Below are 26,667 nucleotides of genomic sequence, written 5' to 3' on the forward strand. Positions count from 1 at the left end.
AGAATCAAGGCAGGAGTGATTAAGGGCTGGGGCAGGGACAAGTTCAAGACTGGGTCTCTATCCACTGGGCAACCCAGCTGTGAAAAAGTTTATCAAAGTTTATCTCACCCGATCCTCCAACAACCTAGGGGAGGTAGGTATTCTCATTTTGCAGAAGAGAAAACTAAATAAACCAGATGACTGGCCCAGGGTCACACAGACAGGAAGTGTCGGAGTCAGAATTCGAATCTCCGTCTTTCTAAGGCTCTATGCTGTTCCGAGTCACGGAGAAGGAAGGTGCGTCTGCTTAGCCAACCCTCAGCCCTGGACGCCTCATCGAAACCCGGTTTGAGTAGATCCTCCCCCGCCCCGGCCCAGGAGGAACCCCGGAGAGACCCAGAAACAAAATCCCCGCCCCTTTCCCTTCCTCCCCGCCGCCGGGTTCCGGAGGCAGTCGAGACCCCACCCTCTTCCATCAAAAAACCGCCGCGCCCGGCGGCGGCAGTTAGCTCTACCCTTTCTCTTCCTCCTACTCTTTCTCAGGGAGGGGGAGGCGGCGGTACCAAGCATGCGCAGCGGTCGAAGATCCCCTCCCCGCTCCGCTCTCGCGATGTTTCGCTACAGAAGCCTCTGGTGACGGGTAGCGGCATGCACCAGAGTGTCGGGGGCGGAGTCGGGCAGGGCCGGCGTGTTTATGTGAAGAGGGAGCCAGAGAGGCCCGCTCGGTCCGCCCGCCAGGTGCGCGCCGCCCTAGTGCACTGTGGGATACCGGAAGTCCCGCAGGAGCGTCTCCTCCTCCCGCCTACTCTCCAGTCCCCCACACCCTCCTCCTCCTCCTCCTCCTCCTCGTCGGTCCGACGCGCGCCCCCGCGCCCGCACCCCCACCAACACAAGCCCGCCGTCCCTCCCTCTCCCTCTTCTCCCTGCCTCCCTTCCTCCTCCCCTCGCGATAAGAAGACCCGGCAGCAGGAGAGGGAGATGAAGATGGCGGACGCGAAGCAGAAGCGGAACGAGCAGCTGAAGCGCTGGATCGGCTCCGAGACGGACCTCGAGCCACCCGTGGTGAAGCGCCAGAAGACCAAGGTGAAGTTTGACGATGGTGCCGTCTTCCTGGCTGCCTGCTCCAGCGGGGACACGGACGAGGTGCTCGAGCTGCTGCACCGTGGCGCCGACATCAACTACGCCAATGTGGATGGACTCACTGCCCTGCACCAGGTCTGTCCGAGCGGTCGCCGCCGCAGGGGAGGCCTCGGAGCTCCCGGCCCCGGGCCCTCCGCCGAATGCGCACGCACACAGTAGGCGCCTAATTCATGCTGGGCTGGACCCTGTACCCTCCTCCCCTCCCACTCCCTTATCCGGGGGGCCTGAGAGGGACCCTAGATGGATTGACCGATTAGGGAACCAGCCGACCTGCGATCTCCCAGGGGAAAAACCTAGGACTGACCGGGAAGGACGACCACTTCTGTGGCCCCTCCGCAGATTTAAGGGGGCTCTGGGTGGGTCTGGGGCGTGGGAATGGAGAGAAAATGGGGGGGGGGATGGCGAGAGCTCTTAGGGTTTCCATTTCCCTTCTTACCCTCCGGTGCATACAGCCCAGTCAAGCTATCAAGCATTTATTAAACGCCTACTATGTGTCAGGCACTGTTGCCTTATAAAGCGCTGAATGGTGAGAGTGCTTGGAGATCCCTCTAAAAATGTGTAAAGGAATGGGGATGGTGGGAGCACTTTGGGATCTCTCCCATCAGTGTATAAGACTTAGGGGATCCCAATCCTCAATTACTGCCCCTACGCCCGTTGTGTAGCGAAGTCAAGGAGCATTTATTTGGCGCTTTCTATGTGCCATGCACTGCAGTAAGCTCAGGGGGTACAAAGAGACAAAATAACATCTCCTCTGCCCTCGCGGAGCTCACTACTTAATAATGTATGGGGGAGGGGGGAAGCCTCTTGGAGTGGGGAGGTGCCCGGGGACTTGAGGCACAGGGTGGACATTGGTCCATGCCCGGAGTGCTGGGCAAATAATTTCTTGCCTGCCCCCTTCCCTGGAGCGCGGGGGTGGGATCCATCCAGCTTGGTCCGCACTTCTCCTTGTAGGGGTGGAGATGGAATAGTTAGGTGGAGGAGGGGAGGTCCAAGAACTGTTAAGTGCTTCCCACCTCCCTCCCAGAAGATTTATCCTAGGAGTCTGGTGTTACGGGAGGATTTTGCCGCAGTGTCAGGGACCTTTCATCCCCAACAGCCCCCACCTCCCACCTCCAGTGTGTTGGTTTTACCGAAACTTGCCCATCAGTGACATGAAGTTGTTCCGGAATAGGGCTAGGCTAGGGGTGGGGGACAACAAGAGGTTGTTAAGATGCACTTTACTAGACAGTATTTTCGCTATCCACCCCCCACCTACTTGCCTGATGGAGGTGGGGAAAAAGAAACTAGGAACTTTGCTCAAAATGGATGCTTTGTGCATGTTAAAGTTTTATAGTAGAGTCAGATTGGGATCTCTCAATGTTAGCCAAATAAGGAGAGACTATTGGCAGTCCAGAGATAACGTGGAATTTTGCCTTGAACAGGCCAAAAGTAATGGTACCACACAGAGCTCAGAATGGAAAACAAGATTTTAAGCGAATGCTTGTAGTTGACAACTCATTGCATCTTTACATATTTCAAAACTGAAATGGTGTATGAGGAAGGCTGTGGCTTTATTTTGAGTAATACAATGGAGATAAAACTTGTCTGTGGGTGGTGAAACTTAGGGCTTAGATTTCATGCATATTAGTTTGCCTCATATTTTAGAGAGAGGTGTGTGATCACATTTCCCATTTTGCTCCTTTCGGTTTAAGGGAAAGATGTACATTTAAAATTTTATTTCATTGAATCAGGCTTGCTATAGAACTTGACAAGTCTTTGTTTACCAAGTTAACTGTGAGTTGAAACTACTGACAAGTTGCAGGGAGAATCAAAATATGGTAAATATCATACGGGAATCTTAAGCTCAGTCTTCATATCATTTTTTCTGGATTCTTTAACCTGTTTGAACAAAATGATACTTGCCAGAGGTTTGTTTTATGGTTAAGCTTTGAACAGTAGGTTTTTACAACTTTGGGGTGGTTGGCTGAAGAGCCATTTCATTAAATTAGTTTATTTTAAAAAAACTAAGGTAGAAACTGGCAGTTTTTACTTTGAGAGGGAAAAACGTTATGCCTTTATAAAGTCTTTCATATAAATGATTTTTTTTTTTTTTTTTAGAATTTTTTTTTCAAGATTTTTTTGTTGTTGTTTAAACCCTTAACTTCTGTGTATTGTCTCATAGGTGGAAGATTGGTAAGGGTGGGCAATGGGGGTCAAGTGACTTGCCCAGGGTCACACAGCTGGGAAGTGTCTGAGGCCGGATTTGAACCTAGGACCTCCCGTCTCTAGGCCTGACTCTCAATCCACTGAGCTACCCAGCTGCCCCCATATAAATGATTTTTGAAGAGGCAAAGATGATTGGGCAGACCTCAAAGCATTGAAGGGTAGTTTGTAATAGTTGATTTTAATATTTTAAAATGTTTTATCTTCTTTTTTGTCTCTATTGTAACCATGACCACAGTGTATTTGAGTGGGAAGAGAAACAGGATCATTTGTGATATTTTTAATGACGACATTGGTTCAAATGATACAATTTCTATTTAGTAACTTTTCAGTTCTATTTCTATAGCTGGTGTTTCAGTCTCTGTGTCTACAATGTCACAACAATCACTTTGGTTTGGTTTTAAACATAGTATTATTGATTTTTATTCTGGGATTTAGTGAGTGGGATTTTTGACATTCTCTAAACCTAAATGTATTTTTAGCTAGTGTATATAATTTATCTCAGCATGTAAGTGTAAGTCCTTGTTAGAAAAACTTTTTCACATAAGAACTTTGAAGCATCGCATTTTTACATTCCTCAGACTAGTGAAGTTTTATATTTTTAAAAATATGAAGGGTCATTTTGTTTCTGTCATGTGTTTTCCTTCATCCGTGTTTCTTGTTTACCAATCTTTTTGAATACACAGTGAGTGTACTTTGCCATTGTGGTGAGGGAAGCAGGCACTTCTCTTTTGGAAAAGTGAAAAGTAAAAATAGAAGATCATAAATCTATAACAAAGAAAGGTGTTTGAGTCCCAAAACCTATACTTTATCAACTGCTGAAGTTCTCGGTATAAAACAGACCTAATAACACGCATAAGAAAAGTTAATTCAGTGTCTTTTTTTTTTTTTAGTAGTAATCCATTGAAAGATCTCGAATATAATTGATAGTTTATATTTTAGTGACTTCTTTCAATAAGATCCATCTCATTACACTACAGAAACTCTTACTGGATTAAATGTTGATCTGTTTTTAGTGTATTTGCCTTAATTTTTTTTCTCAACAAAAAAAATTGTGAACTTCACTTAGATATGGAAAGTCTTTAAGAACTTTCCGTTCCACTGATTAGTATTCATTGTTCTGACATTTTTGTTTATATAATTTCATTTTATTTAAAAAAAAAACTACAAAATCTTAGATATAGAATTGAAAGCTGGGAACTTAGAAGTTATCCAGGCCAATCTTATTATTTTACAGATGAGGAAACTGAGGTTCAGAAAGGTTAATGTTTTCTTATTTTGTTATGAATTCGAAAAACCTTTTAAATAGAAATTTTATCATCCATATCAATGAAGATTTATTAAATATGAACTATGTGTCAGGTATTATATTAGGAATTGAGGATATAGCTCCAGCCTTCAAGCAGAGTGGACCTTTTTTAGTATTTTTCCCATTTTTCTACCCCCAAAAAACAATCAGAATAGAAGTGTCATGTTTCTTACTTTACCAGAAAAATCAGTAATCCTAGCAGGAATTTTTTTTAGCTTTTGATGATTTTTTTGGACTCCTAGTGGATGTATCCCTCTAAGGAATATCATTTTAAAATGACTTAAAGATCTGTAACTTCTTAATATATTTACATGTACTAATGTATAATCAATATACTCAATGCAAGATTGTGATTTGCACTACCATTTCAGAGATTTTGGGTATCAGTTCAGTCATTTTGACCTTCCTTTTTTTTTTCTTCTTTATAGTCATTCCCTTGGAAATCAAATCCACTTCCCCATTACCCCTGCCTTCCATAACCATAGCCCTGATCTCTCTGCCAAGCTCTTTACTTTTCCAATCCCTGCCCTACCTATATGGATATACTACTGTAATCTCAAATTCATATGATCTAAAAAAGTTCATAAGCTTATCCTTTCACCTTCCCTCTTATTTGCCTATGTAAAAATCCACCAATTTTTCACTTTAGATTGTCTGCTCTCATTAATCTTGCCAAGAGACTTGAAATTTCTCCGTCTTCTTAGATTCCTGAGACCCTAAATACTTAGTTGCTAAGTTTCTTTGTATCTTTTCTTTTTTCTATTTTCAATGCTGCGATCCTAGCTGAAGCCCCAATTTGCCACATGCATGGGCCACTGCCAAGACTGCTAATTAATTCTCCTCTCTGGCTCAGTCCATCCTGCATACTTCTACCAGTTTAATTTTCCTGAGATAACATTTTTATCATTCTGGCTGAAAATTCTCCATTGGTTGTCCATTTTAATAAAAGCTGCTAGTGGTTATAAGTGGTTTTAAGGTTTTCAGGGTGTTTTACAAATGTTAGTTCTTCTGATTCAGACTTTTGAGAAAGATGTTGTCATTATTTCTATTTACAGATGACAAAACTAAAATAGAGGTCAAGTGCTTTGCCCAGTGTCATACAGTTGATAAATGTCTGAGACAGCATTTGAACTCAGTTCTTCCTGACTCTAGGCTTACTACTTATTGCAGCATCACCTTACCTCAATTTTATGTCAAGTCAATCTGTGCTTCTCCACCTCCCTACTTTAACTTAAGCCATTCATTTTTCATTTTGCCCTTTGGTTGATCCTCCACTGCCCCTTCCCAAAAAAAGCCCACTGCCCTTCAAAGGCCCGGGTCATATGTCAACTCCACCTTAAAATCTTCCTCATGACTCTACCAGAAGTGACCTGTCCTTCCTAGGACCTTGTGCAATTCTGATTTTAATCACATACACCATACTTCTTGGTATGGTGCTTTATTTTATGCATATATATTTCTCCTGCTAGTGTATAAGCTCTTATCAGAAATAGACAAAATTTGTTTGCACATAATTTTAAAAACATATGTATGTATATATATACATACATTCTGATATCAGATTAATGGTTTGCTTACGAACCTGAAAAATATCTCTTGCTGTGCATTAAAAAAAGATTTGAAAATAATAATTCTCTCTTGCTGCTGTTATTTTTATTGTTCTTATCCACCCCTTGCACTTCCTGATAATGATAAAATAATCCAGCCCAAATCTTAATTAAATGCTAGAAAGAATGTTCCTAATTGAACTTTTGACTTTTATGCCCTTTCCCTAAGTAGATTTTTAATAATTTTATTTTAAAATTGAATATTAATGTAAATTTCACATTGACATAATTATATGTTAGCTTTAATTTTGAAAATTTTTAACTATACAGGGACATTTATCTTAGAATTGAACTGAATTCAATCTTTAAAAATAATTGAAATTTAAAATGCATCAGTTCTGTTGGCTTATATATCTAGTGTTTTTTTTTTCTCACTTGTCAGTAAAAGGAAAACTACTCAAGTGATCTAGAGTGGACAAACCTTTTGGTAATCCCCAAATTATATTAAATGACTACTGTCATGGAGTTCCATAAAGAGTTTTGAGAGCTAGGGAAAATGCCAACCAAAACTAGAAGTGCAAATTCTATATTAATTCTATATTAATATGTTGTGATTACTATTTTGGAGGCATATTGGTTATTTGATAGCAGAAGAATTGAAATAAAAGTAAAACTGGCTTATAAATATTTATAAATCTTAAGTACTTTTTCAAGAGAAGATATAAAAATTATTATTAAACTGTACATTGAAAGTAATGTTCTGTATAAATTCCTATTTTCTGTTTTTGTTATATGAGAGATACTAAGTTTAATAACTGTCCCACTCAAATATTTTTGGAAGTTTTGAAATTGTGGGGATTAAGGTCATACTGAGAATACTTTTAACTTATAGTTTTAAACTCTTAGAAGTCCAGTGTTACTTAGAAAGCTGCAATGTAAGCATGTTCTGTTTGGAACATAACTTGAATTAGTCCTAAATTTGAACTTGATTTGTTTTATAGTACTTGATTATTTGAATTAAAAATACATTTTCTTTTTGAAAAAAGATTTCTTTCAAAATGGATTTTCCTTTTCCTGGCCCTAACTTAACAGTTGTTTTTTAAAAAATGTAGTACAAACACCTTTCTTTTCCTATGTGAGGTGTCAGAAACAGCACTGAACTAACATCACCCTAATCTAATCAGTGTACTACTGCTAAAAATTACAGAATTAAAGAATTGAAAGAAATTTCAGGAAATCATGACTAACTCTTGCCAAAATCCTGAATCCTGTCTAGAATGTCCTCAAATAGTTTTTACCCAGCTTCTGATGAGACCAGTGGAGAGGAGCCCTGTGTTCCCTGAGGCAGGCCCATTCCATTTTTGGACAGCTCTATGATTCTAGGACTTCTTGGCAAGAGCTTTGTGGTCTGACTTTGAAGTGGCATAGCTAAATCCTCTCTCAGCTGGAGTAGCTAAAGTATAACTCCAAGCAGTGGACTAATGGGGCTTTTTCTGTGTGCCTGGGTAGAAGTAAGCAAAAATAAAACAGGGAAGAAATAAATGCTTTTCTTTTCACAGAGGTGGGAATAGCCAAATGGGATGACTGTCTCTAATTTGGAAAGACCCTCATTTCAAAATACTTAAGTGACTTTTAACAAGGATTTGCAAAATAAATGCCTTTGTCAGTTCATATGCCATTTTTTATTTGGAAAACATTATTTTTGGCCCCCAATCTTGGAAATATATACATAGAAAAATACTTAATGTTAATAATTTCCAAAATGATGTACAGTATGATTATTTTAAACATTTTTAACATTAAGAAAAATTCAGTAAAATTTAGGCCTGCCTTCTGCAACCCAGAGCATACGCAGCCTTTTTTTATCATTGAAATTGCCACTTTTCATTCCACCGTGGCCTTATAAGAACAACAAAAGCTTGCCGGGTCGGTATACTACTTTTTGAAAGTTTGCTGTCTCTTGGTTTAGCTATTTATTTCTGAAATGGAATTAATATACAGAATCATTAGACTTAGTCCATGCACGTAATGATCTTAACCGTAATACATGAAAGATATAGAACAAGTTGGTTGTACTTAGAATGATAGTAGCTAGTAGAGATCTTAGAAAATACCTTTACTCTTACTCCCATATTTCATCATTTTCGATTTTATTAATTTCTCCCTTGATTTTTAGTATTTCTAATTTAGTTTTCATCTGGGGATTTTTAATTTTTTAAGTTGCATGCCCAATTCATTAATCTCTGCCCTCCTTAATTTGTTAATATATGCACTCAAGGATATAAACTTCCCCCTGAGTACTGCCTTGTCTGCATCCCACAGAGTTTGGTAGGATGTCTCATCATTGTCATTCTCTTCAATGAAATTGTTGATTGTTTCTATGATTTCTTCTTTGACTAGCTGGTTTTGGAGAATCATATTATTTAATTTCCAATTGGTTTTTGATTTGCCTGTCCAGGTGCCCTTAATAATTATTGTTTTTATTGCATTATGATCTGAGAAAGTTACATTTATTATTTCTGCTCTTTTGCATTTGTTTGCAGTGTTTCTATGCCCTATTACATGGTCAATCTTTGTGAATGTACCATGTGCAGCTGAAAAGAAGGTGTATTCCTTTTTGTCCCTATTTATTTTTCTCCACATATCAATTAAATCTAATTTTTCTAGGACTTCATTTACCTCTCTTACCTCTTTCTTATTTATTTTTTGGTTTGATTTATGTAGATCTGAAAGAGGAATATTTAGATCTCCCACTAGTATGGTTTTACTGTCTATTTCCTTCTTGAGCTCTGCCAGTTTCTCCTTTATGAATTTGGATGCTGTACCATATTTCATTATTAAGGTTTTTCATAATTCGTTTTTTATGACATAGTCATTTCTCAATCTTTTACCCTTTTTAATGGGTCAAAGAAGAATAGTTGAGCAAAATCAAACATTCTACATCTGTAGTCCCCTACAGGAGGAAAATGCATTTTATCATATGAGTTCTGGAAGTAATATTGGTCATCATATCTAAATTCAACTGCCTTTGAATGTTATATTATTATAGACATGTATGGTCTCTTGGTTCTACTTTATTCTGACAGTTTGTACGTCTTCTCATTTTTTCCCTAAATTTTAGTAACTCATTTCTTATGGCATAATATTCCACTAATTCCATATATCACAGTTTGTTGACCTATTGCCTAGTTGACGGCAACAGCCTCATTTAATAGATAATGAAACTTTGAGCAAGACTGTCACCTTTTCTCAATTTACACAGCTTGTTACACAGAGATTAGAGCTTTGTTTCTTGACTTCCTATCAGTAGTCTTCTTATTAAAACTATATTGCTGGGGCAGCTGGGTAGCTCAGTGGAGTGAGAGTCAGACCTAGAGACAGGAGGTCCTAGGTTCAAACCCGGCCTCAGCCACTTCCCAGCTGTGTGACCCTGGGCAAGTCACTTGACCCCCATTGCCCACCCTTACCAATCTTCCACCTATGAGACAATACACCAAAGTACAAGGGTTTTAAAAAAAAATAAAAAAATAAAAAAACAAAAAAAAACTATATTGCTTTCTCGATGAGACTGAAGAAGAGCTCTTGTAAATCTATTAAATTTTTAATACACAGCATTTGAGACATTTCAGGATTTGGTCTTAATCTAACATATTATTTCATCCTCCTACTGCTCCTTCCATCCCTCCTTTGCATTCTAGGCTCTATCCATATTTAACTACCTGCTGTCTCTAAATTTAGAATCTCAGAATTTTGAAGCTGGAAAGGAATTTTACAGACACTTGCATCAAAAGGTTTGGAGATGGAAGGGATCTTAGAGCCTTTTCTATTTAAAATAATTTATTTTTCCCCTATTACATGTAAAAACAATTTTTAAAGCATTCATTTAAAAGAATTTTTTTTTTAAATTTTAAACCCTTAACTTCTGTGTATTGGCTCCTAGTTAGAAGAGTGGTAAGGGTAGGCAAACGGGGGTCAAGTGACTTGCCCAGGGTCACACAGCTGGGAAATGTCTGAGGCCAGATTTGAACCTAGGACCTCCTGTCTCTAGGCCTGACTCTCAGTCCACTGAGCTACCCAGCTGCCCCCTATAAGCATTCATTTTTTAAGAAAGTTTTGAGTTCCAAATTCTCTCCCTTCTGACCATCCCTTCTTACTTTCTCTCCTCCCTGCAGAAGGCAAGCAATATGATGTAGATTTTACAAGTGTAATCATGTAAAACATTTTTCCATATGAGTAGTTTTGTGGAAAAGTTCTTAAATGAAAAAAGAACAAAGAAAATGAAATATATTATGTTTCAGTCTGCATTCAGATTCTAGTTCTTTCTTGGAAGGCAAAATAACATTTTTCATCATGAGGCTCTGGGATTGTCATGGATCACTATTGCTGAGAGTAACTAGGTCAGTCATAGTTCATCAAGTAATACTGTTTTCATTGTGCATAATGTTGTTCTGGTTCTGCTTGCTTCACTTTGCATCAATTTATGAAGTCTAGTATTTTTTATGAAATCATCCTGCTCATTTTTTATAGTACATAGAATTACATAACAATCACATACCACAACTTATTGAACCTTTCTCCAGTTGATAGACAACCCCATAAGCTCCAGTTCTTTGCTACCACAAAAAGACTTAAGAGTTTACTCCCTGCCCTGTTTGCCCCCATATGTATATTTTTTAGAAATTATTGAGTCCTAAAGAGAGAGAAATACAGCTGAGGTTTCACAGTAAGTAGCAGAACTAGCGCTTAAAATCAGATTTGACTTTTCTCATTCTTTTTCTGAAATCTCATGCTTTTAATCATACTGTCATGTTCTTTCTTTATCCAAAATATCAATCAAGCATATCAGAAATATGCACAAAATGCTGGGCAGCAGGCTAGGTGCTAGGGGAGGAGGGGGGAGTGTCACAAAACTAGTTCCTGTCTTTGAGGAGATTACATTCTATAGTAGCCCAAATGTCACTTTTTAAATGAAGTGTTTCCTGATACCCCTCAATCCCCATCTGTCTCAGGACTGTCCCAGTCTTTGTTGAGCATAGCGGATAATCTACTTTTGTCTAAGTTGGCTTTCCGAAGTTTAGCATTGCCTTGCATTTCTTTTTTGGAATTATTATACATTATTATTCATAGGGTTTAGAGTTAGAATCCTTAGAATCCAGAGGGGTACAGAGGAAGAAATAACCTAGAGAGGCTAAATAACTTAACCATATCCTGAAGAAGGTAAGTGGCAAGTTTAGCATTATGAGTGGATCATATTCACTGATTCCATATCTAGTCCTTTTTGTATGACACTCTTTAGTTATGTGGTGGGATTTCTCCTGAGAAAGATGTGATCTCTTTAGAAACAGCCATGTTGTTCTAGATATAATACAGTATTATGTACTTAAAAATACACCTAGTATATATTTCTTGATTTAGGAAAACCTAAATTTAGCTTAGAAGATAAAAACCTATGGAAAATATAATAAATGATCCCTGAGGTGGAGAAATGTCTACACTATGTTTTAAACATAAACCAGCTTTTTAAAATACTTAAAATATAAGGAGATATATTTTATAAAGGTAATAAAGCTTAGTAATGCCATAGTTTAATTTTTGCATAGAAAGTATTTCTTGTCAATTAGCAGAATCAGTTTTTAATGTATATTAGTATTTTGGGTATTTCTTTAGAATATAACTGATATTTTGAGAATGTATTGGAGAATTCTTGTAAGATATGAATATATTTACATTATTTTTGAATGTTCAACTCTTTTAAAATAAGATTTCCTATGTGAAATACTGCAGGTAAATATCTATAGTCTTTACTAATATTTTTATCCATTTATCCATTGCCAATATGGCTAATGAGCAGTACTGCTTTACATTGCAACTGTGCACTTGAATGGGGAGATTACCTGTCTTGAATTGCTTTCAGCATTCCTGAAATGACAGTCAGTAGAAACTGTGACCTGGGAATGAAGATACTTCTCAGCAGTTACTTTTCTAGTAATCCTTAAAGTGCTTTACGTATAAAGCAGTAAGAACATAATCAAGAAGATCTGTGCCTGGAAAAGTGTTTTTTGAATCATTTCCAAGCAAGAAATATCATGAGGCACTATTCTATACTTGAATGGATCTGTATTGATTGGAGTACTGATGAGATCACAACCCATCAAGGTGTTACTTCACTGTGTGATTCCATGCAAGAATCAGGTAAATCTGAGAGACCTTATAGCATACCCCAAGGTTCTCTTAATATTTTGTAGCTATCTGTATACTTGGGTTGTTTACTTTGTTATCCCTCACTTTCTATATATTTCTACATGTAGTTGGCCGGCCTACCTTCCTATCCTGTCATAGAATTCTTTTGATGTTTCACTCTTCACTCGCTAAGCTAACCTTCATGCTGAGATTACATTCCTTCCTCCCCCACCTGCCTTTTGGAATCTTTCTTTTCCTTCAAGGCTCATTCTTGGTGATGTGGTACTGATCCTTTCAGTTGCTAGTGATCTCTCCCTCCTCAAATATTCTTATATTTACTTTTCTGTTTAAATATTGTTTGCCCACAGAAGACTTGAAAGAGACAGGGACTGTTTGTTTATTTTGTCATTGTATCCCCTTCACCTAGCCTGCTACTTTGTAAATAGTTGACATTTAGATGATTGTTGAACTGAATTGAATTGAATTAAATTAAATCATTGACATCATTGCTTTCAAGGGTAGTCCAACTAAAATATTCATCAGGATGTTATGGACAGCATTGGAATTGGAGTAAGAAGATGTAGGTTTGCTTTTGGCTATTTGTTTATTGAGATTTAGAGTAAATACTGCTTACAACTTTCATTTGTCATCTGCAGAAGTCAGAGGGTTAGATTCTTCCAACTCAGAGAGTCGGTCAGATTTTATCATTTGATAATGCATTTCAGTAGTTAGCAGTATTATATGTTTTTGAAAATGTATTACATTTTTGCCATGCATTTTGCATTCTACTTTTCAGAAAACAAATCTCATCCTAAGGGAATTTGGTCTTAAGAAACCCAGGTTCTGCATCTTTAGGATGGAAAACTACTTTAAGCACATCTTTATAATGACAGTCTTCATAAAATGTCAATTTGCTTCCCAGACTAATGGATAGTTTTATAGGTTGAATATATGCAAATACATTAAAATTATTTACTTTTTTGGTACACTATATGGTTTTGCCAATTACTAATCCAAATAAATTATTATAGATTGATATTAAAAACTTTTAAAAGTTTACTTATTTTTCTTCCCCCCCCCCCCTCTTATTGGGATATGTAAAGAATTACTGTTCAGCTATTATTGTAATCATTGCTATATAGCAGTGATGGAGAACTTATGGCACGGATGCCAAAGATGGCATGTAGAGCCCTCTCTGTGAGCATACATACCTCCCTCTCCTCCCCCCCCCCCCACATTCCTGTGCCAGAGTTCATTACTAGAGAGGCAGAAGGTCTTGGGTGGAGCTATTCCTTAACCCCCATCTCCATCATTCCTGATGACATTTTTTTTATTTCACAGCAGCCCAATGGGAGCACTTCCTCTCTCCCCTGTATGGGGTAGGGTGCTGGGGGTTAAGGGGTGGCTCACATGTTACATGAGGATTCGATACAGATTAGCAGCCTGTTGAGCCTGTGGTGAAGGTGATTCCTGTGTTGGGTTTGTAGCGGAGCTAGGTTTATGGGGATCGTAGCTCACAGCATGGCACATAGCTGGAGAGGAGTAGAGTGCTGGGGATACTCTCCTGCCCCTCTTCCCAACAGCCCAATGGGAATGCTTGCTTCCCTGACTGGGGTAAGGGAGGAGGTGGGCATGACATTCCATTTCTAAAAGAGATCACCATCAATGCTATATAGTAGCATTCATAAAATCAGTCATTTTAGGAAGCTTTAATTTGAATTTCTGTGTATGACTGACAGACACAGGATCACATAATTAAATGTTTATCTGGATTTACCTAGGTAGTGAAGTAAATAACAGTTATGCACGTTCCCCTCTCCCCCAAAAAGAAAAAAGTTAATGAGTTTTCCTGATAGTCAAATTAAGCAGTCAGCATTAGACTTGTTTCTGCTTGAATTGAAACAAAATGATTTCTCCATATTTTAACACTTGGTAACATATACTCCCTTCCATAGCCTTGAAATTTAGCTATATACATAATCATAGAAGGTATTTTCAGTAACGTCAGGTTTTTGTATGCAAAAGACTCCTTAGAAATGTTTGTTAGAAGCTCCTTTTTGAGAACTAGAATATAAAGTTTTGTTACATTTTGATGACAAACTCAAAATTTGATACTTGGGCCAATTTGTTATCTTGCTGGTATGGATACTGTCTTGCAAAGGAAGGATAGGAAATGGTAATAAATGAAACTTTGGAATCAGAAAATGAAGAAATTCCAATGGGGAAAAATGGAATTTGCCTGAATACCTTGATATAGGTGCTCTGGAAAGAAAGGAAGGAAGGAGAAAGAAGCAAGGTTATGTAAAAGAAGATGAATATGAGTGAGGCAAAGTCCCCTAAAATAATGTCAGAAATGTTAAAGCTTCCAATAATCTAAGAACAACAACAAAATTTATGGTGGGGTGGGGAGGTAGGGGAAGGTCAGAGAATTAAGAATAAGACCTTGGTTGTCAATAAATTTAGTATTATAAATGAAATAGATGAATATTCACAAAAAATATAAGTTGCTCAGATTAATAAAAGAGGAAATAGAATGCCTAAATAACCTCATTTTAGAAAAAGAAATCGAACAAGCCAATCGTGAGCTCCCTAAGAAAAAATCCCCAGGACCAGAGGGATTAATTTGCAAAAGAATTCTAGCAAACATTTAAAGAACAATTCTAAAACTTTGTAAACTATGTGGAAAAAACAGGGAAAGAGAGTCCTACCAAATTCATTTTATGATACAAATACCTTGCTGGTCCCTAAACCAGAAAGAGCAGAATCTGAAAAAGGAAAAACTACAGGTAATTTCCCGAAACAATAGTGTTGCAAAAATTAATATTGTTGCAAGAATTTAAAATAAATACTAGCAAAGGGATTGCAACAGTATTGGATTTCTAAAAGAAATGCAGGGCTGGTTCAATATTAGGAAAATTTTCAGCATAATTAACTATCAATAAGAATTACAAAAAGTATATGTCATATCAATAGATGCAGAAAGATCTTTTGACAAAATGCAACATTAATTTCTATTAAAACACCAAAAAGGGGGGGGGGGCAGCTGGGTGGCTCAGTGAATTGAGAGCCAGACCTAGAGAGGGGAGGTCCTAGGTTCAAATGTGGCCTCAGACACTTCCTAGCTGTGTGACCCTGGGCAAGTCACTTAACTCCCATTGCCTAGCCCTTACCACTCTTCTGCCTTGGAGCCAATGTACAGTATTGACTCCAAGACAGAAGGCAAGGGTTTAAAAAAAAATACAAACACTAGAAAGAATAGGAATAAATGGAACTTTCTTTAAAATGGTAACTAGTATCTATCTAAAACCATCACCAAGCATTATTTATAATAGGGATAAGCTACCTTCTCAGTAAGATTGGAGGTGAAGGGGGCAGCTGGGTAGCTCAGTGGATTGAGAGCCAGGCCTAGAGATGGGAGGTCCTGGTTCAAATCTCGCCTCAGACACTTCCTAGTTGTGTGACCTTGGACCTTGGGCAAATCACTTAACTGCCATTGCCTAGCCCATACCACTCTTCTGCCTTAGAACCAATACATGTATTGATTCTAAGGGGGAAGGTAAGGGTTTAAAAAAAAAATTGGGGTAAAGCAAGAATTCCCATTATCACCATTGTTATTCAATATTGTCCTAGAAATGCTGACTACACCCATAAGAGAAGAAAAAGAAATGGAGGAAATTGTCATAGATATTGAGGAAACATAAAAACAATCACTTTGCAGATGTTATGATGGTATACTTAGAGAATCCTAAAGAATCAACTAAAAAGCTAGATGAAATAAAAATTAAGCATTTTTTAAAAAAGCAGACTTTCAGGGTATAAAATAAAACTCACATAAATCACCATCATTTCCTATGACCTCTAAAAGGAGATAGAAAGAGAAAGTCCATTTAAAATAATTGTAGGCAATATAAAATACTCCCAATGGTGGCTCAATTATACCAGATTTAAAACTATATTGTAAAGTAGTAATCATCAAAGCAATCTGGTATTGATTAAGAAATAGAATGGTAGATCAGTGGAATTGTAAGAGGGAAATTTAGGTAATTATAGATATGTATTTAAAGTGTGGCGGCCAGGAATCAACAATTCAGGTTGATTCTGTAATTAAATCAGACCCAAGTCAGCATCGGGTTGAGGAGTTTATTTACAATCTGGAAGGTAAAGTGTAGGAATAAAGAGAAAGGGAGAGTTAAAAGGCTAAATAAATGAAGCTGTAAGCCACAAGGCCCAACAGCCAGATAGGCAGAGTTTGGAAGTGGCCTAGCTAGGCCAAGGAAGTCAGCTTAACTTACCCACGTGACAATACAGAGTGTAAGCGTTCTGTGGTCTCAGGAGCTCCTTCAGCACCAGGTTCAGATTGGGAACTGCCTCAACAGGAAGTAACTCACTTACTTAAAGAGATAGTGTCTTTTGTCACTTCCCGTGGGTCCACCTCTAATTCAAATGGACAAATGGCAGTCTCTACATTGATTTGGACTGCCCAAAGGGCAGTCCCTTGTTCTTGATTTGCTACTTATTGTCACGTGTGGGTAACTCATCTCCCCTCCCCACTAAGGAGGGTGAGGGTGACATCATTTTATGCCTAGGATGGGTAGATTTTTGACTATGAATGGGCTAGATTTAATTTCATTTACACGGAATAGATTAGTTACACATTACATAGGTAATAAATGACCATAATAATCTAGTGTTTGAAAAACCGAAAGATCTAAGCTTTTGGGCCAAGAACTCATTTAACAAAAATTGATGGGGAAACTGAAAAGCAGTTTGGCAAAAGTAGGTGTAGATCGGCATTTCACTCTACATACTAAGAAAAGGTCTATGGGCACATGATTTATACATAAAGGGTTACATCATAAGCAAATTAGGGGAACATGGAAAATTTTACCTGCCAGACCTATGGATGAGAAGAGAATTTATGACCAAACAAGAAAGAGACAGAGAGAGAGAGTGGCATGAGATGTAAAATGGATAATTTTGATTGGGCAAAATTTTTTAAAATTTAATTTAAACAAATCCACAATCAGGAAAGAATAGAGGGAAAGCATGAAACTGAGAGAATTTTTTTTTTTTGGTAGCAACTTGCTCTGGTAAAAGCTTCATTTCTCAAATATGTGGAAACCTGAGTCAAATTTATAAGAATACCAATTATTCCCCAGTTAGTAAATTTTCAGGAAAAAAACTTCAAACCTATAGTCATGAAAATATGTTCTATATCACTATTGATTAAAGAAATGCACACGCCTATTTTATTGGTTAACATGACATAAGAGGGAAATGACAAATACTGATGGGGATGTGGAAAAACAGACACTCTTACACTCTTGGTGGAGTTGTGAACTGGCCCATCCATTCTGGAGAACAATTTGGAATAGCTCAAAGGACTATAAAATTGTGCATACCCTTTGGCCCAGCATTTTCAACACTAGGTTTGTATCTCAAAGAGATCAAAGAAAGAAAACGACCATTATGTACAAAAATATTTATGTCAGCTCTTTTTGTGGTGACAAACATTTTGGAAATTGAGACACTAACCTTGTTTCCTTTTTTTTTTTTTTTGACAATTACTAAAATGACTGATGAAGGAAATGCTATGTATATAGTTTACCAGATATTAGCAAAACTTTTGATTAATATACATTGTGTTATTTTTGTAGAGTAGATGGAGGAGATGATGTAAATGATTATAGAATCAGGTGGATTCAGAGCTAATTGCATGACTAGACTCTTGAGTAGTTTTTAAATGGTTCATTGTAAGAGATCAAAGATTAATGGAGTACCTCATGGAATTGTGCTTGAAATACCCCAAACTATTTTTCATTTTTTATTAATGTCTTGCATGGACCAAGGCAAGGATGGTATGTTGTAAGGTTATGAAAATTTGCAGATGACATAAAACTTGGAATGATAATAATAGAGTGAATAAGAATTAGGAACCAAAAGGATCTTGACACAGGCTATATCTCAGCTGAATCTAACAACATGAAATTCAATAGGAATGAATATCAAATCTTATACTACACACACAATTTCACAAATATAGAATGAAGGAAGAATGATTAGGAAGCAATCCTGGAAAAAAAGATTTTGGTGTTTTAACATACTGCAAGGTCAGTAAATGTTAGCAGTGCAATGTAGTTGTTAAAAAAAATTATTGTGCTTTTGGACTGCACTGTGAAAGGCAAGTGAGGAAGTCTCTCATCAGTTGTCCTCATCAATTATTGAATTCTATTTTGAGTGCTATAGTTTAAGAATGACACTGATATACTATGGAGCATTGATGGCAAATAAACATTTTAGAGAACGAGTGCCCAAACTGCAAACCCTCACATTGCATGTGAGTGTCCCCCTCCCCCTTTATCCCAGATAGGGGAGAGAGGAAGTGCTCCCATTTGGCTGCTGGGCAGATGGGTGGGTCACATGAGAAATGTCCTGAGGTGCCCATGGAGAAGGGGAAGGGATAATCCCCCCCTGGCATGCATGCCATAGGTTCGCCAACACAGCTATAGAGTATCTAGAAAAGAGTAACCAGATTAGTGAAAGACCTTAAGCCGTGTCAGATGAGAAGTTGGTTGAAGGAATTGGGCATGCTTAGTTGGAGAAGAGAAGGCTTAGGGGTGGACATGATAGCTTTTTTCAACTATTTTAAGGATTGTAAGGTAGAAAGAAGGATTAAGGTTTATTCTTTTTTGTCTCTAAAAGGCAGAACCAAATCAGTAGGTAGAAGTTGCAAAGAAAAAAATTTAGGCTTAATGTCCAGAAATGTTTCCTAACATTTAGAGTTGTCTAAAAATGTAATAGGCTTCTATTCAAGGTAGTGGCTTCCCTCTTTTTGGAGGTTTTCAAGCAGTCTGGTTGACCCCTGGTTGGATTTGATAAAGTAGGAACAAGTTAGGTGCACAAATTGGACTAGATGGCCACTGACATTACTTCCAGCTCTCCTTTTCTATGATTACTGATTGCAACTCTTTCATCCTGTGTGTTTTTAGACTTTTAAATCTTTAATAGTCGCCGTACCATAATTGACAGTGTAGTCCTTAGACTCCCCCATCTGTTGTCTCTCACTTGTCCTACACAGCAATTCACCTCTTTTTCTGGTCATACATGTCCTTGATGATATTCTTTATGACACTTCTTGTAAGCAAGTAATCACTATAGCTCTATAGCCAGTAATTAATTTTCTTTCAAATTTTGGTTCATCTGAAATTTTGAGTGTTAAGCGTGGCGTTCCCTGATTTACAGCCATATAGTATCACAGGGAAAATACTGGTATAATGATGCTTTTATGGAACAGGGAACAACTTGGTATCACCATAAACATTATAATATATAGTATAATATGTAATATAATCTCTGATATGTGATTTATCCTGGTATCTTTCTGTTAGTAATAATGTAACATTTAAGGTTTACAGGGACTTTTTATACACTGAATGAATGAAAAAAAGACTTTTACTGTGCTTCAAAGGATTGAGGATACATATAAAAAAGCAAGACTGTTACTGTTCCCATAGAATCTAATGGGGGAGACAACACATCCACGCTGTTTCAGCTACATGCCAGATTGAAAAACACCAGTGTTCTTAGGGTGCAGCAATAAAGCAGGTGGTAATGCATCTTCTTTAATGTTATTTCTGCTGATAAAATCATCACTTTCTGATGTTGAACCATTTGACAGTGACAGACTTTTTTTGATAAGGACTTTGCTTTTCAGATCTTCTGTAGTTATGACTGAGGATGCAGGATATATATTACCTGTGAAGCAGTTACCTGGCCACATTCTCACAAGGATTGATTCCCTTGGATGATAGCTCCAAGGGCTGAGCTAGAACTAGGTCTGGTGATCATGAGAATACTAGTTTTCCCTGGATTAGTGGGTCCAGAATTTTAGATTGTCTCTCAGTCTGAAGGAGATAGTAGATAGTAAAGGTGATGTTGGTAGTAATTTTACTTGCCCATCACTTTTTTTTTTTAAGAGTTCCTTGCTCTTCATTTAGGCTAGTTGGCCTGCATTATCTTACTTGATTCTTCTACCAGCCTTATGAGGTGTATTGGCATTATCCCTATTTTATAAATAAGCAGACTGAGGGTTTAGAAGATGATAGTCTTTAACCGTTTGGCTAGTAAGTATTAGAAAAAGAATTTGAACCCAGGTCTTTCCAGATTTCCAAGTTCATTACTAATTTTACTACGTAATAATCTGCCCACTGTCCATCTGCGAGATGAGGAACACTTTATATATATATGAAACCATGGATTTCATTGAACAAGACTTTAATTCAATCAGCCCATCACCCCGAATCACTCACTATTTGTAGGGGGTATAGGATACCTACTATGACCATGGAATGCACCTTTGAAAATGCTTTTTTGAAATTAGTATTCAATGATCACATTAGAGGCCCAGGAGGATTATATAATCTTGTAGCTTTTAGTCAGTGGCAAAACTGAAGATTTTAGTGCCTCTTCTCTTTCCATGTTTTTATCATAGATATCTTGGATGCATACTGAAAATATTCTTGTAAAAATTACACAGGTAATGAAAATAGGCAAAGATCAGTAGTGGCTGAGTTCTCCATTTTCATTTTAGTGGTAAAAGTACTTGTCTATATTCTTTTGTTCTCTCTTGGAAGTTTATTCTCTTGAAGCTTTTTGAATATTATTACCCTCGTGCTTTAAAAATTACTATCTTCAGGATGGATTTCTTAATTTATGTATTAGATTCATCTTTGTAAGTGCGCTTGCCACTTCTTCATGTTGTTTATTAGGCATTGAAGGGATAGAGTACAATTGTTGATGAGAACGTGTGAAATATTTTTAGATCTATTTCTCTTGTTTTCATAGGAATGTAGATTTAGATGTCTAGTTCAGTCCTTTCAGAGTTGAGGAAACTGAGGCCAAGAGGTTATGACCTGCTCAAGATGATATGGGTAGTAACAATATTTGAACTCAGTTCTTTAATTCTTGATCCAGCACTTGTACTCTTTCCATTATATCAAATATGCTTCCCTAAAGTTTCTTCTGTAAGTGCTCTCAAGGAAATCTTCCTTAGCTTGGTCTCACATTCAGTTCACTGCCAGCTCATTTCCCCCTCAGCTGCTGGAAGGCAGTGAAGTGGATTTACTAGTTGAACAGCTATGCAAAGAATGTTGACTACTAGATGCTGACCGATCTACAGTATTAGTTTCTAATGGCGTTCCCCACAGGTTTTAGTCTCTTTGTCTCTGTCTCATATGAATGGCTTATATGAAAGCATGATTTGTAGATTATATGCATCTAGGAGCACTAAGTAATAAACAGTTGAATTATAATTATTCTAGTCCACAAATAACAAGATGAAATTTACAACATTAATTGAACAATGTATTTTTAAGCTCTGAAAATCAATTGTACTAGTTAGGGGGTAACCCATTTTGTCAGTAGTTCCAGGGAATCCAAACTGGGGGGGAGGTGTGGGGCCTTTAGTTTAGCACATCTAAGCCTAGAATTCCACTACTTCATTATCTCCACTTTTTAGAATCCCTAACTTTTTTTCCTTCAAGGTTGTACTTCCACTACGGAAGATCTTTTTTGTTTTCTTGGAGTTTTTAGTGCTCTCTCCTGAAATTATTTTGTATTTGTTCACTCACTTAGTACAGTATCACTCAATTAGAATGTAGCTCTCTGAGGGAAAGGACTGGCATTTTTGTCCTTGTTATCTCTACTGCTTTGAATGTAGAGTAGCCTCTTACAAATGCTTAATTGAATTATATGTGCCAACTATGTAATGTAAAATAGCAAATAAGATCTTAGGCCACAGTAATAGAGATATAATGATAGATCATGGGGTATAATAGCTTTTTTATGCTATGTGTTTGGTTAGACTTCATCTGAAGTATTATATTCACTTCACAGTGCCACATTTTAAGTAGGATAAATAAAACAAACTAGGCTTTAGCTTTGCATATTTCAATATTATTCACCTGCTTTGATATTTAGAAAAGGTCTGAATTTAATCATATTTGGAAGCATTGGGTTTAAGTATCTTTGTATTTATGTAGATAGCATCATGTTAGTTAATGAAATTAGAAATACCACATAAAGTTTACTGAAATAGAAACTTCTAAAAAAGTCTTTATGAGATTGAATCTAAATCTAGTTGAAGGAGAAATTTTAATAAGTAGCTTTTGCAAAACAGGGTCTAGTTTCTATTAAGTTTTCAAGGCCCATTCATTTTAAGGCTAAAGAAATTTGGTGTTCATTTGCATAATGAATAATTATATTTTATGGTTGTATCTCACTAAGACATAATAATAATACCTAACATTTATATAGTACTATGTATCAAGCACTCTGCTAAGCACTTTACAATGATCTCATTTGAACATGACAACATGGGTGGTTGGTGCTATTATTATCTTCATTTTATGTATAAGGAAACTGAGGCAGACAATGTAAGTGACTTGCCTGGGTTCACACAGTTAAGTGTCTGGCGTTGATTCTGAACTCTGTCTTCAGATCCAGTGCTTTTATCTACTGTACCACCTAGTTGCCTCCTTGCCTGAAACAATATGCCTTGCGCATAGTAGATATTGATATATTTGTTGACAAAACTAAGTCAGATTAACTAAACAAACCATTCTAGACTAAGGTCCACCTTCAGTTTATACTTTGGTTCTCTCTTGAAAAACAGTGATCAGATTTATTTATTAGATATATTTTTAATGAAATAACCATATTTCAGACATAATATGGGAAACATTCAAGAAAGACCTAAAGTATGATCTCTAGGTCCAAGTAAATGTGTTATTCTCATGTTTCCTTTTTAAAAACTAGACAAGGAATAGGGGGAAGCTTTTGCTTTGTAAAGCACTATGGAATAATTTTGTATTCCACTTCTTTTATGAAGACTTATATTCATATTTTGAGCATGATGTGTGAACCATAGAATTTACATAATAAGTAAACTGAACTGTTTATAGTCAGCCTATCTTAAGTACTCTGTTAACAGTTCACATATTTTGGCCAGAAGCCATACAATGGAAGAAACAGAATCAAAAGGATGCCAGAGCTTTGAGATATTTCAGATATATAATTTAACCACTTACCTGAAGAATGAATACTTTGTGACCTTATTGACTACTGATCATCCAGCAGCTTCTTTAAAAATTTTAATGTCTAGAACCTCATCCTTTTTGAAAAAATTTTTTAAACCCTTACCTTCCGTCTTATACTGTCAATACTGTGTATTGGCTCCAAGGTAGAAGATTGGTAAGGGTAGGCAATGGGGGTCAAATGACTTGCCCAGGGTCACACAGCTGGGAAGTGTCTAAGGCCAGATTTGAACCCAGGACCTCCCGTTTCAAGGCCTGGCTTTCAATCCACTGAGCTACCCAGCTGCCCCCTTTTTTGAATTTTTTGATGATTGTTATAAGCAATTTCTTTATATTGAATTAAAGCCTGCTTTCCCTCTATATAGTTTCCTTAAAGTTACTGTCTCCATTAACTATTATTTTCTCTAGCTTAAAAAGTCATACTTCCTGTAATCAGGAATGGTTTTGTTGGTTATGGCATAGTTTTGAGTTAAGTTACCATCCTGATTTTATTTGTAGGTCCAGTCCAACTTCTCAAGCCAAAATATGATAAATTATATTACGATAAGTTATATCAGGCCAAAATATAAAAATTCTCACCTTGTTCTTGAAAGTATTACCTGTGTTCTTGTTTTTAAAAAAATAATAAAATTTGGCAATCTTGGACTTGAGCACCAAAAAAACTTCTTTTTTACTTGAACTGATTTCTGTCTATCCTGTACTTGTGCATTTGTGTGTGTGTATGTTTGTTTACTATAGGTTGAACTTCACTTTTATCTCCAACTTTTGAGATTTGGTACATGATTCTAATTTCTGTAGCAGTATTTTTTTATCTTGTTTCTGTCATCTGACATATTTAGTTATTGCTTCCTATTGTTCAAATATTTAATAAGTGTGACATGTAATAGGCCTTCATTCAAGCTGTTGTTATTTCGTTAGACAAAATTAGCCCAATGAGACACACTTTCTAAGCTTTCAATGGCTGATATAATCTCAAGAGTTGGAGATAAAATCATAAGTCATCCAACTCATGCTTAAATAGGAATTTTCTTTACAACTACATTTCATTATTACTTGTTTTGTGTTGTTCAGTCAGTTGTGCATCTTTGTCTTTCTCTCTTGTCCATAAGAATTTCCTGAGAATTTCCTTGTTAATTGCTTTTTTTGGAATCCAAATCACTAGCGTAGTACAGTGGAAAGAATCAAACTATGGGGTCAGAGTCCAAGGACCTAGGATCAGATTTTGCTTGTCTTTTATGTTCTCTCTAATCTTGGAAAAGTCATTTAAACTCTCTGGGCCTTTGTTTCCTCATCTGCAAAATGAGGGGGTTGGATTATGTGGCTTTTGAGGTTCCTTTTAGCTGGCACTCTATCCACCGAGCCACCCAGCTGCCCTTGAAGACTTCTAAAAGACTTCTCTTGTAAACATTAGTAGCCCATATACTTATTTAGACACGTGTCTCTCCTAGTGCTATTAAGGACTTAGTGAAGTCAGAGACCATTTCATTTTTGTTTTGTAACTGCGGTACCAGAGGTGTCTGTTACATAATAGGTGCCTAATAAATGCTTGTTGATTTGATTGTTCTCAGGAGAGCAGTTAAAATTTTGAGTGCTAATCTACAGTACTTCCTGATTTTTTCCCCCAGCTGGAATCAAATGACAAACATTGTGTTATTTAAAATACCTTCCAAAAATATACCCAAAGACCAATTTGTGATAGCCTGGAAATTGTGGCAGCTGTGTAGTTCAGTGTGGTTATTGATCCAACAGAGATTTAGACCTTTGCTTGAATGTGATATAGTTTTATTGCTTCAGCTCTTCATTCTTGTTGCCTCTCTTTGATGTTACTTGAATACCCACAAATTGTGAGTGTGTGTGTGTGTGAGTAATTTTGAAGTTGTAATTATTTATGGAGCACTGAACCTTAAGGAAAAAGTTTCTTTTTTGCCTGAAGACATTATGCTGGGAAAACTTTAAAAAAAAAAAAAGCTTCTGTTTCATATCTAGGCTAAATGCATGTGATAATAATATACCTACTTTTCTGCTAGGTTCTATATTTGCATTAAGTAATTTTTTCCATGACTAAAAGCTCATTTGTTTTTATTGGATGCATTCATTCCAAGTTTAGAACATCTATGTTTTACAGGACTTTGGGGCGATAGAGAGATAAAGACTAAGACTGTTAGAAAAGCAGTTCCTGCTTGCACCAAAAAAAAGTTTCTACCATCTGTTTTTTTCTACATTAACCATGCTATTCCTATTTTGGAATAAAAATGAGGGTAGAACCTGGCTTTAGTACAATAATTATCATAGATCTTTAAAAAACAGCATTAATAGAACTATTCCATTTTGAGAATCAGGAATCCTAAAATACAAATTGTTTAGATTTTCATACTGTTCAAAGTATAAGTTTTTCCACCAAGGCTGATCTAGTTTTGGCTATACAAAATGTTCTACAATTTAGATTTTTGTACTCTGCTTCAAAATATGCCATCTTTAAGAGAACTTCATGAGAAAATTCTGTTGTGAACTAAACTTGCATTCTAACAAACCTTTCTTGGTGTTGGACAATGGTAATGCTATTTTAAGAAAAAAATTAACTGGATTTTTTTTTATTTCTAAGAGTATTATAAATCATTTGATAGTGTTGGAATTTCCCCTGTACATAGTAATTAGAATTATTATGAAACCTCATTAATTTATACTTATATAGGACTCAATTTAGATCACTCGAATTATATGGCTTTTAAAGAGTTTTATTGTTTTCCGGAACATTGTAACTAAATTAGACTGACACTACTGTTAGTGAAAAAAAAATGTGTATCATAAACATTATTCTTCTATTACTAATTTTCCTGTGTTAGCAACCCTTCCTAAGGAAATCCCATATATATTAAATATATATATTTAAAATATACTTTCCCTTCTACCCTACCCCCACTAGCTAAATTTTTAGTTTTGGGTAATTTTAGACAACCAAACAAAATTATTTCAAATTTATTCTAATTTTTATGTGATTTCAGTTTTTTAAAAAATCAAGATGATTATCCTCAACATGTAATGATAACACTTTTAGAATTTATATCATTAAAAATTCATGTATACTAATGTCAGATTGATAGTAAAAGGATAGGGCCTTTACCTAAAAGACTTATTTTTACTGGGAAGTAAAGAATATTTTTAACTTTAAAAATACAGCTTAATAGTATATTAAATTAGCTCTAATAAAATTTGAAGT

At 36.7% G+C, this 26,667-nt stretch overlaps 1 protein-coding gene across 13 annotated transcripts in view; it reads left to right on the top strand.

Annotated features, from left to right (window-relative positions):
• The first annotated feature begins 872 nt into the window (after window positions 1–872).
• PPP1R12A (protein phosphatase 1 regulatory subunit 12A) overlaps window positions 873–26,667 on the top strand; it is a 199,045-nt gene continuing 173,250 nt past the window's right edge. For 3 of the 13 annotated variants that reach the window (XM_044679895.1, XM_044679896.1, XM_044679898.1), the window contains exon 1: window positions 905–1,194. In XM_044679895.1, coding sequence (XP_044535830.1) covers window positions 958–1,194 — 237 coding nt within the window. In that variant the 5' untranslated portion in view covers window positions 905–957. Of the gene's footprint in view, window positions 1,195–26,667 lie in introns of all 13 variants that reach the window. The other 10 variants (XM_044679901.1, XM_044679903.1, XM_044679902.1 and 7 more) reach the window with 6 other exon arrangements.

The sequence above is a fragment of the Gracilinanus agilis genome, chromosome 5, assembly GCF_016433145.1.
Source record: "Gracilinanus agilis isolate LMUSP501 chromosome 5, AgileGrace, whole genome shotgun sequence".
Taxonomy (NCBI): Eukaryota; Metazoa; Chordata; class Mammalia; order Didelphimorphia; family Didelphidae; genus Gracilinanus; species Gracilinanus agilis.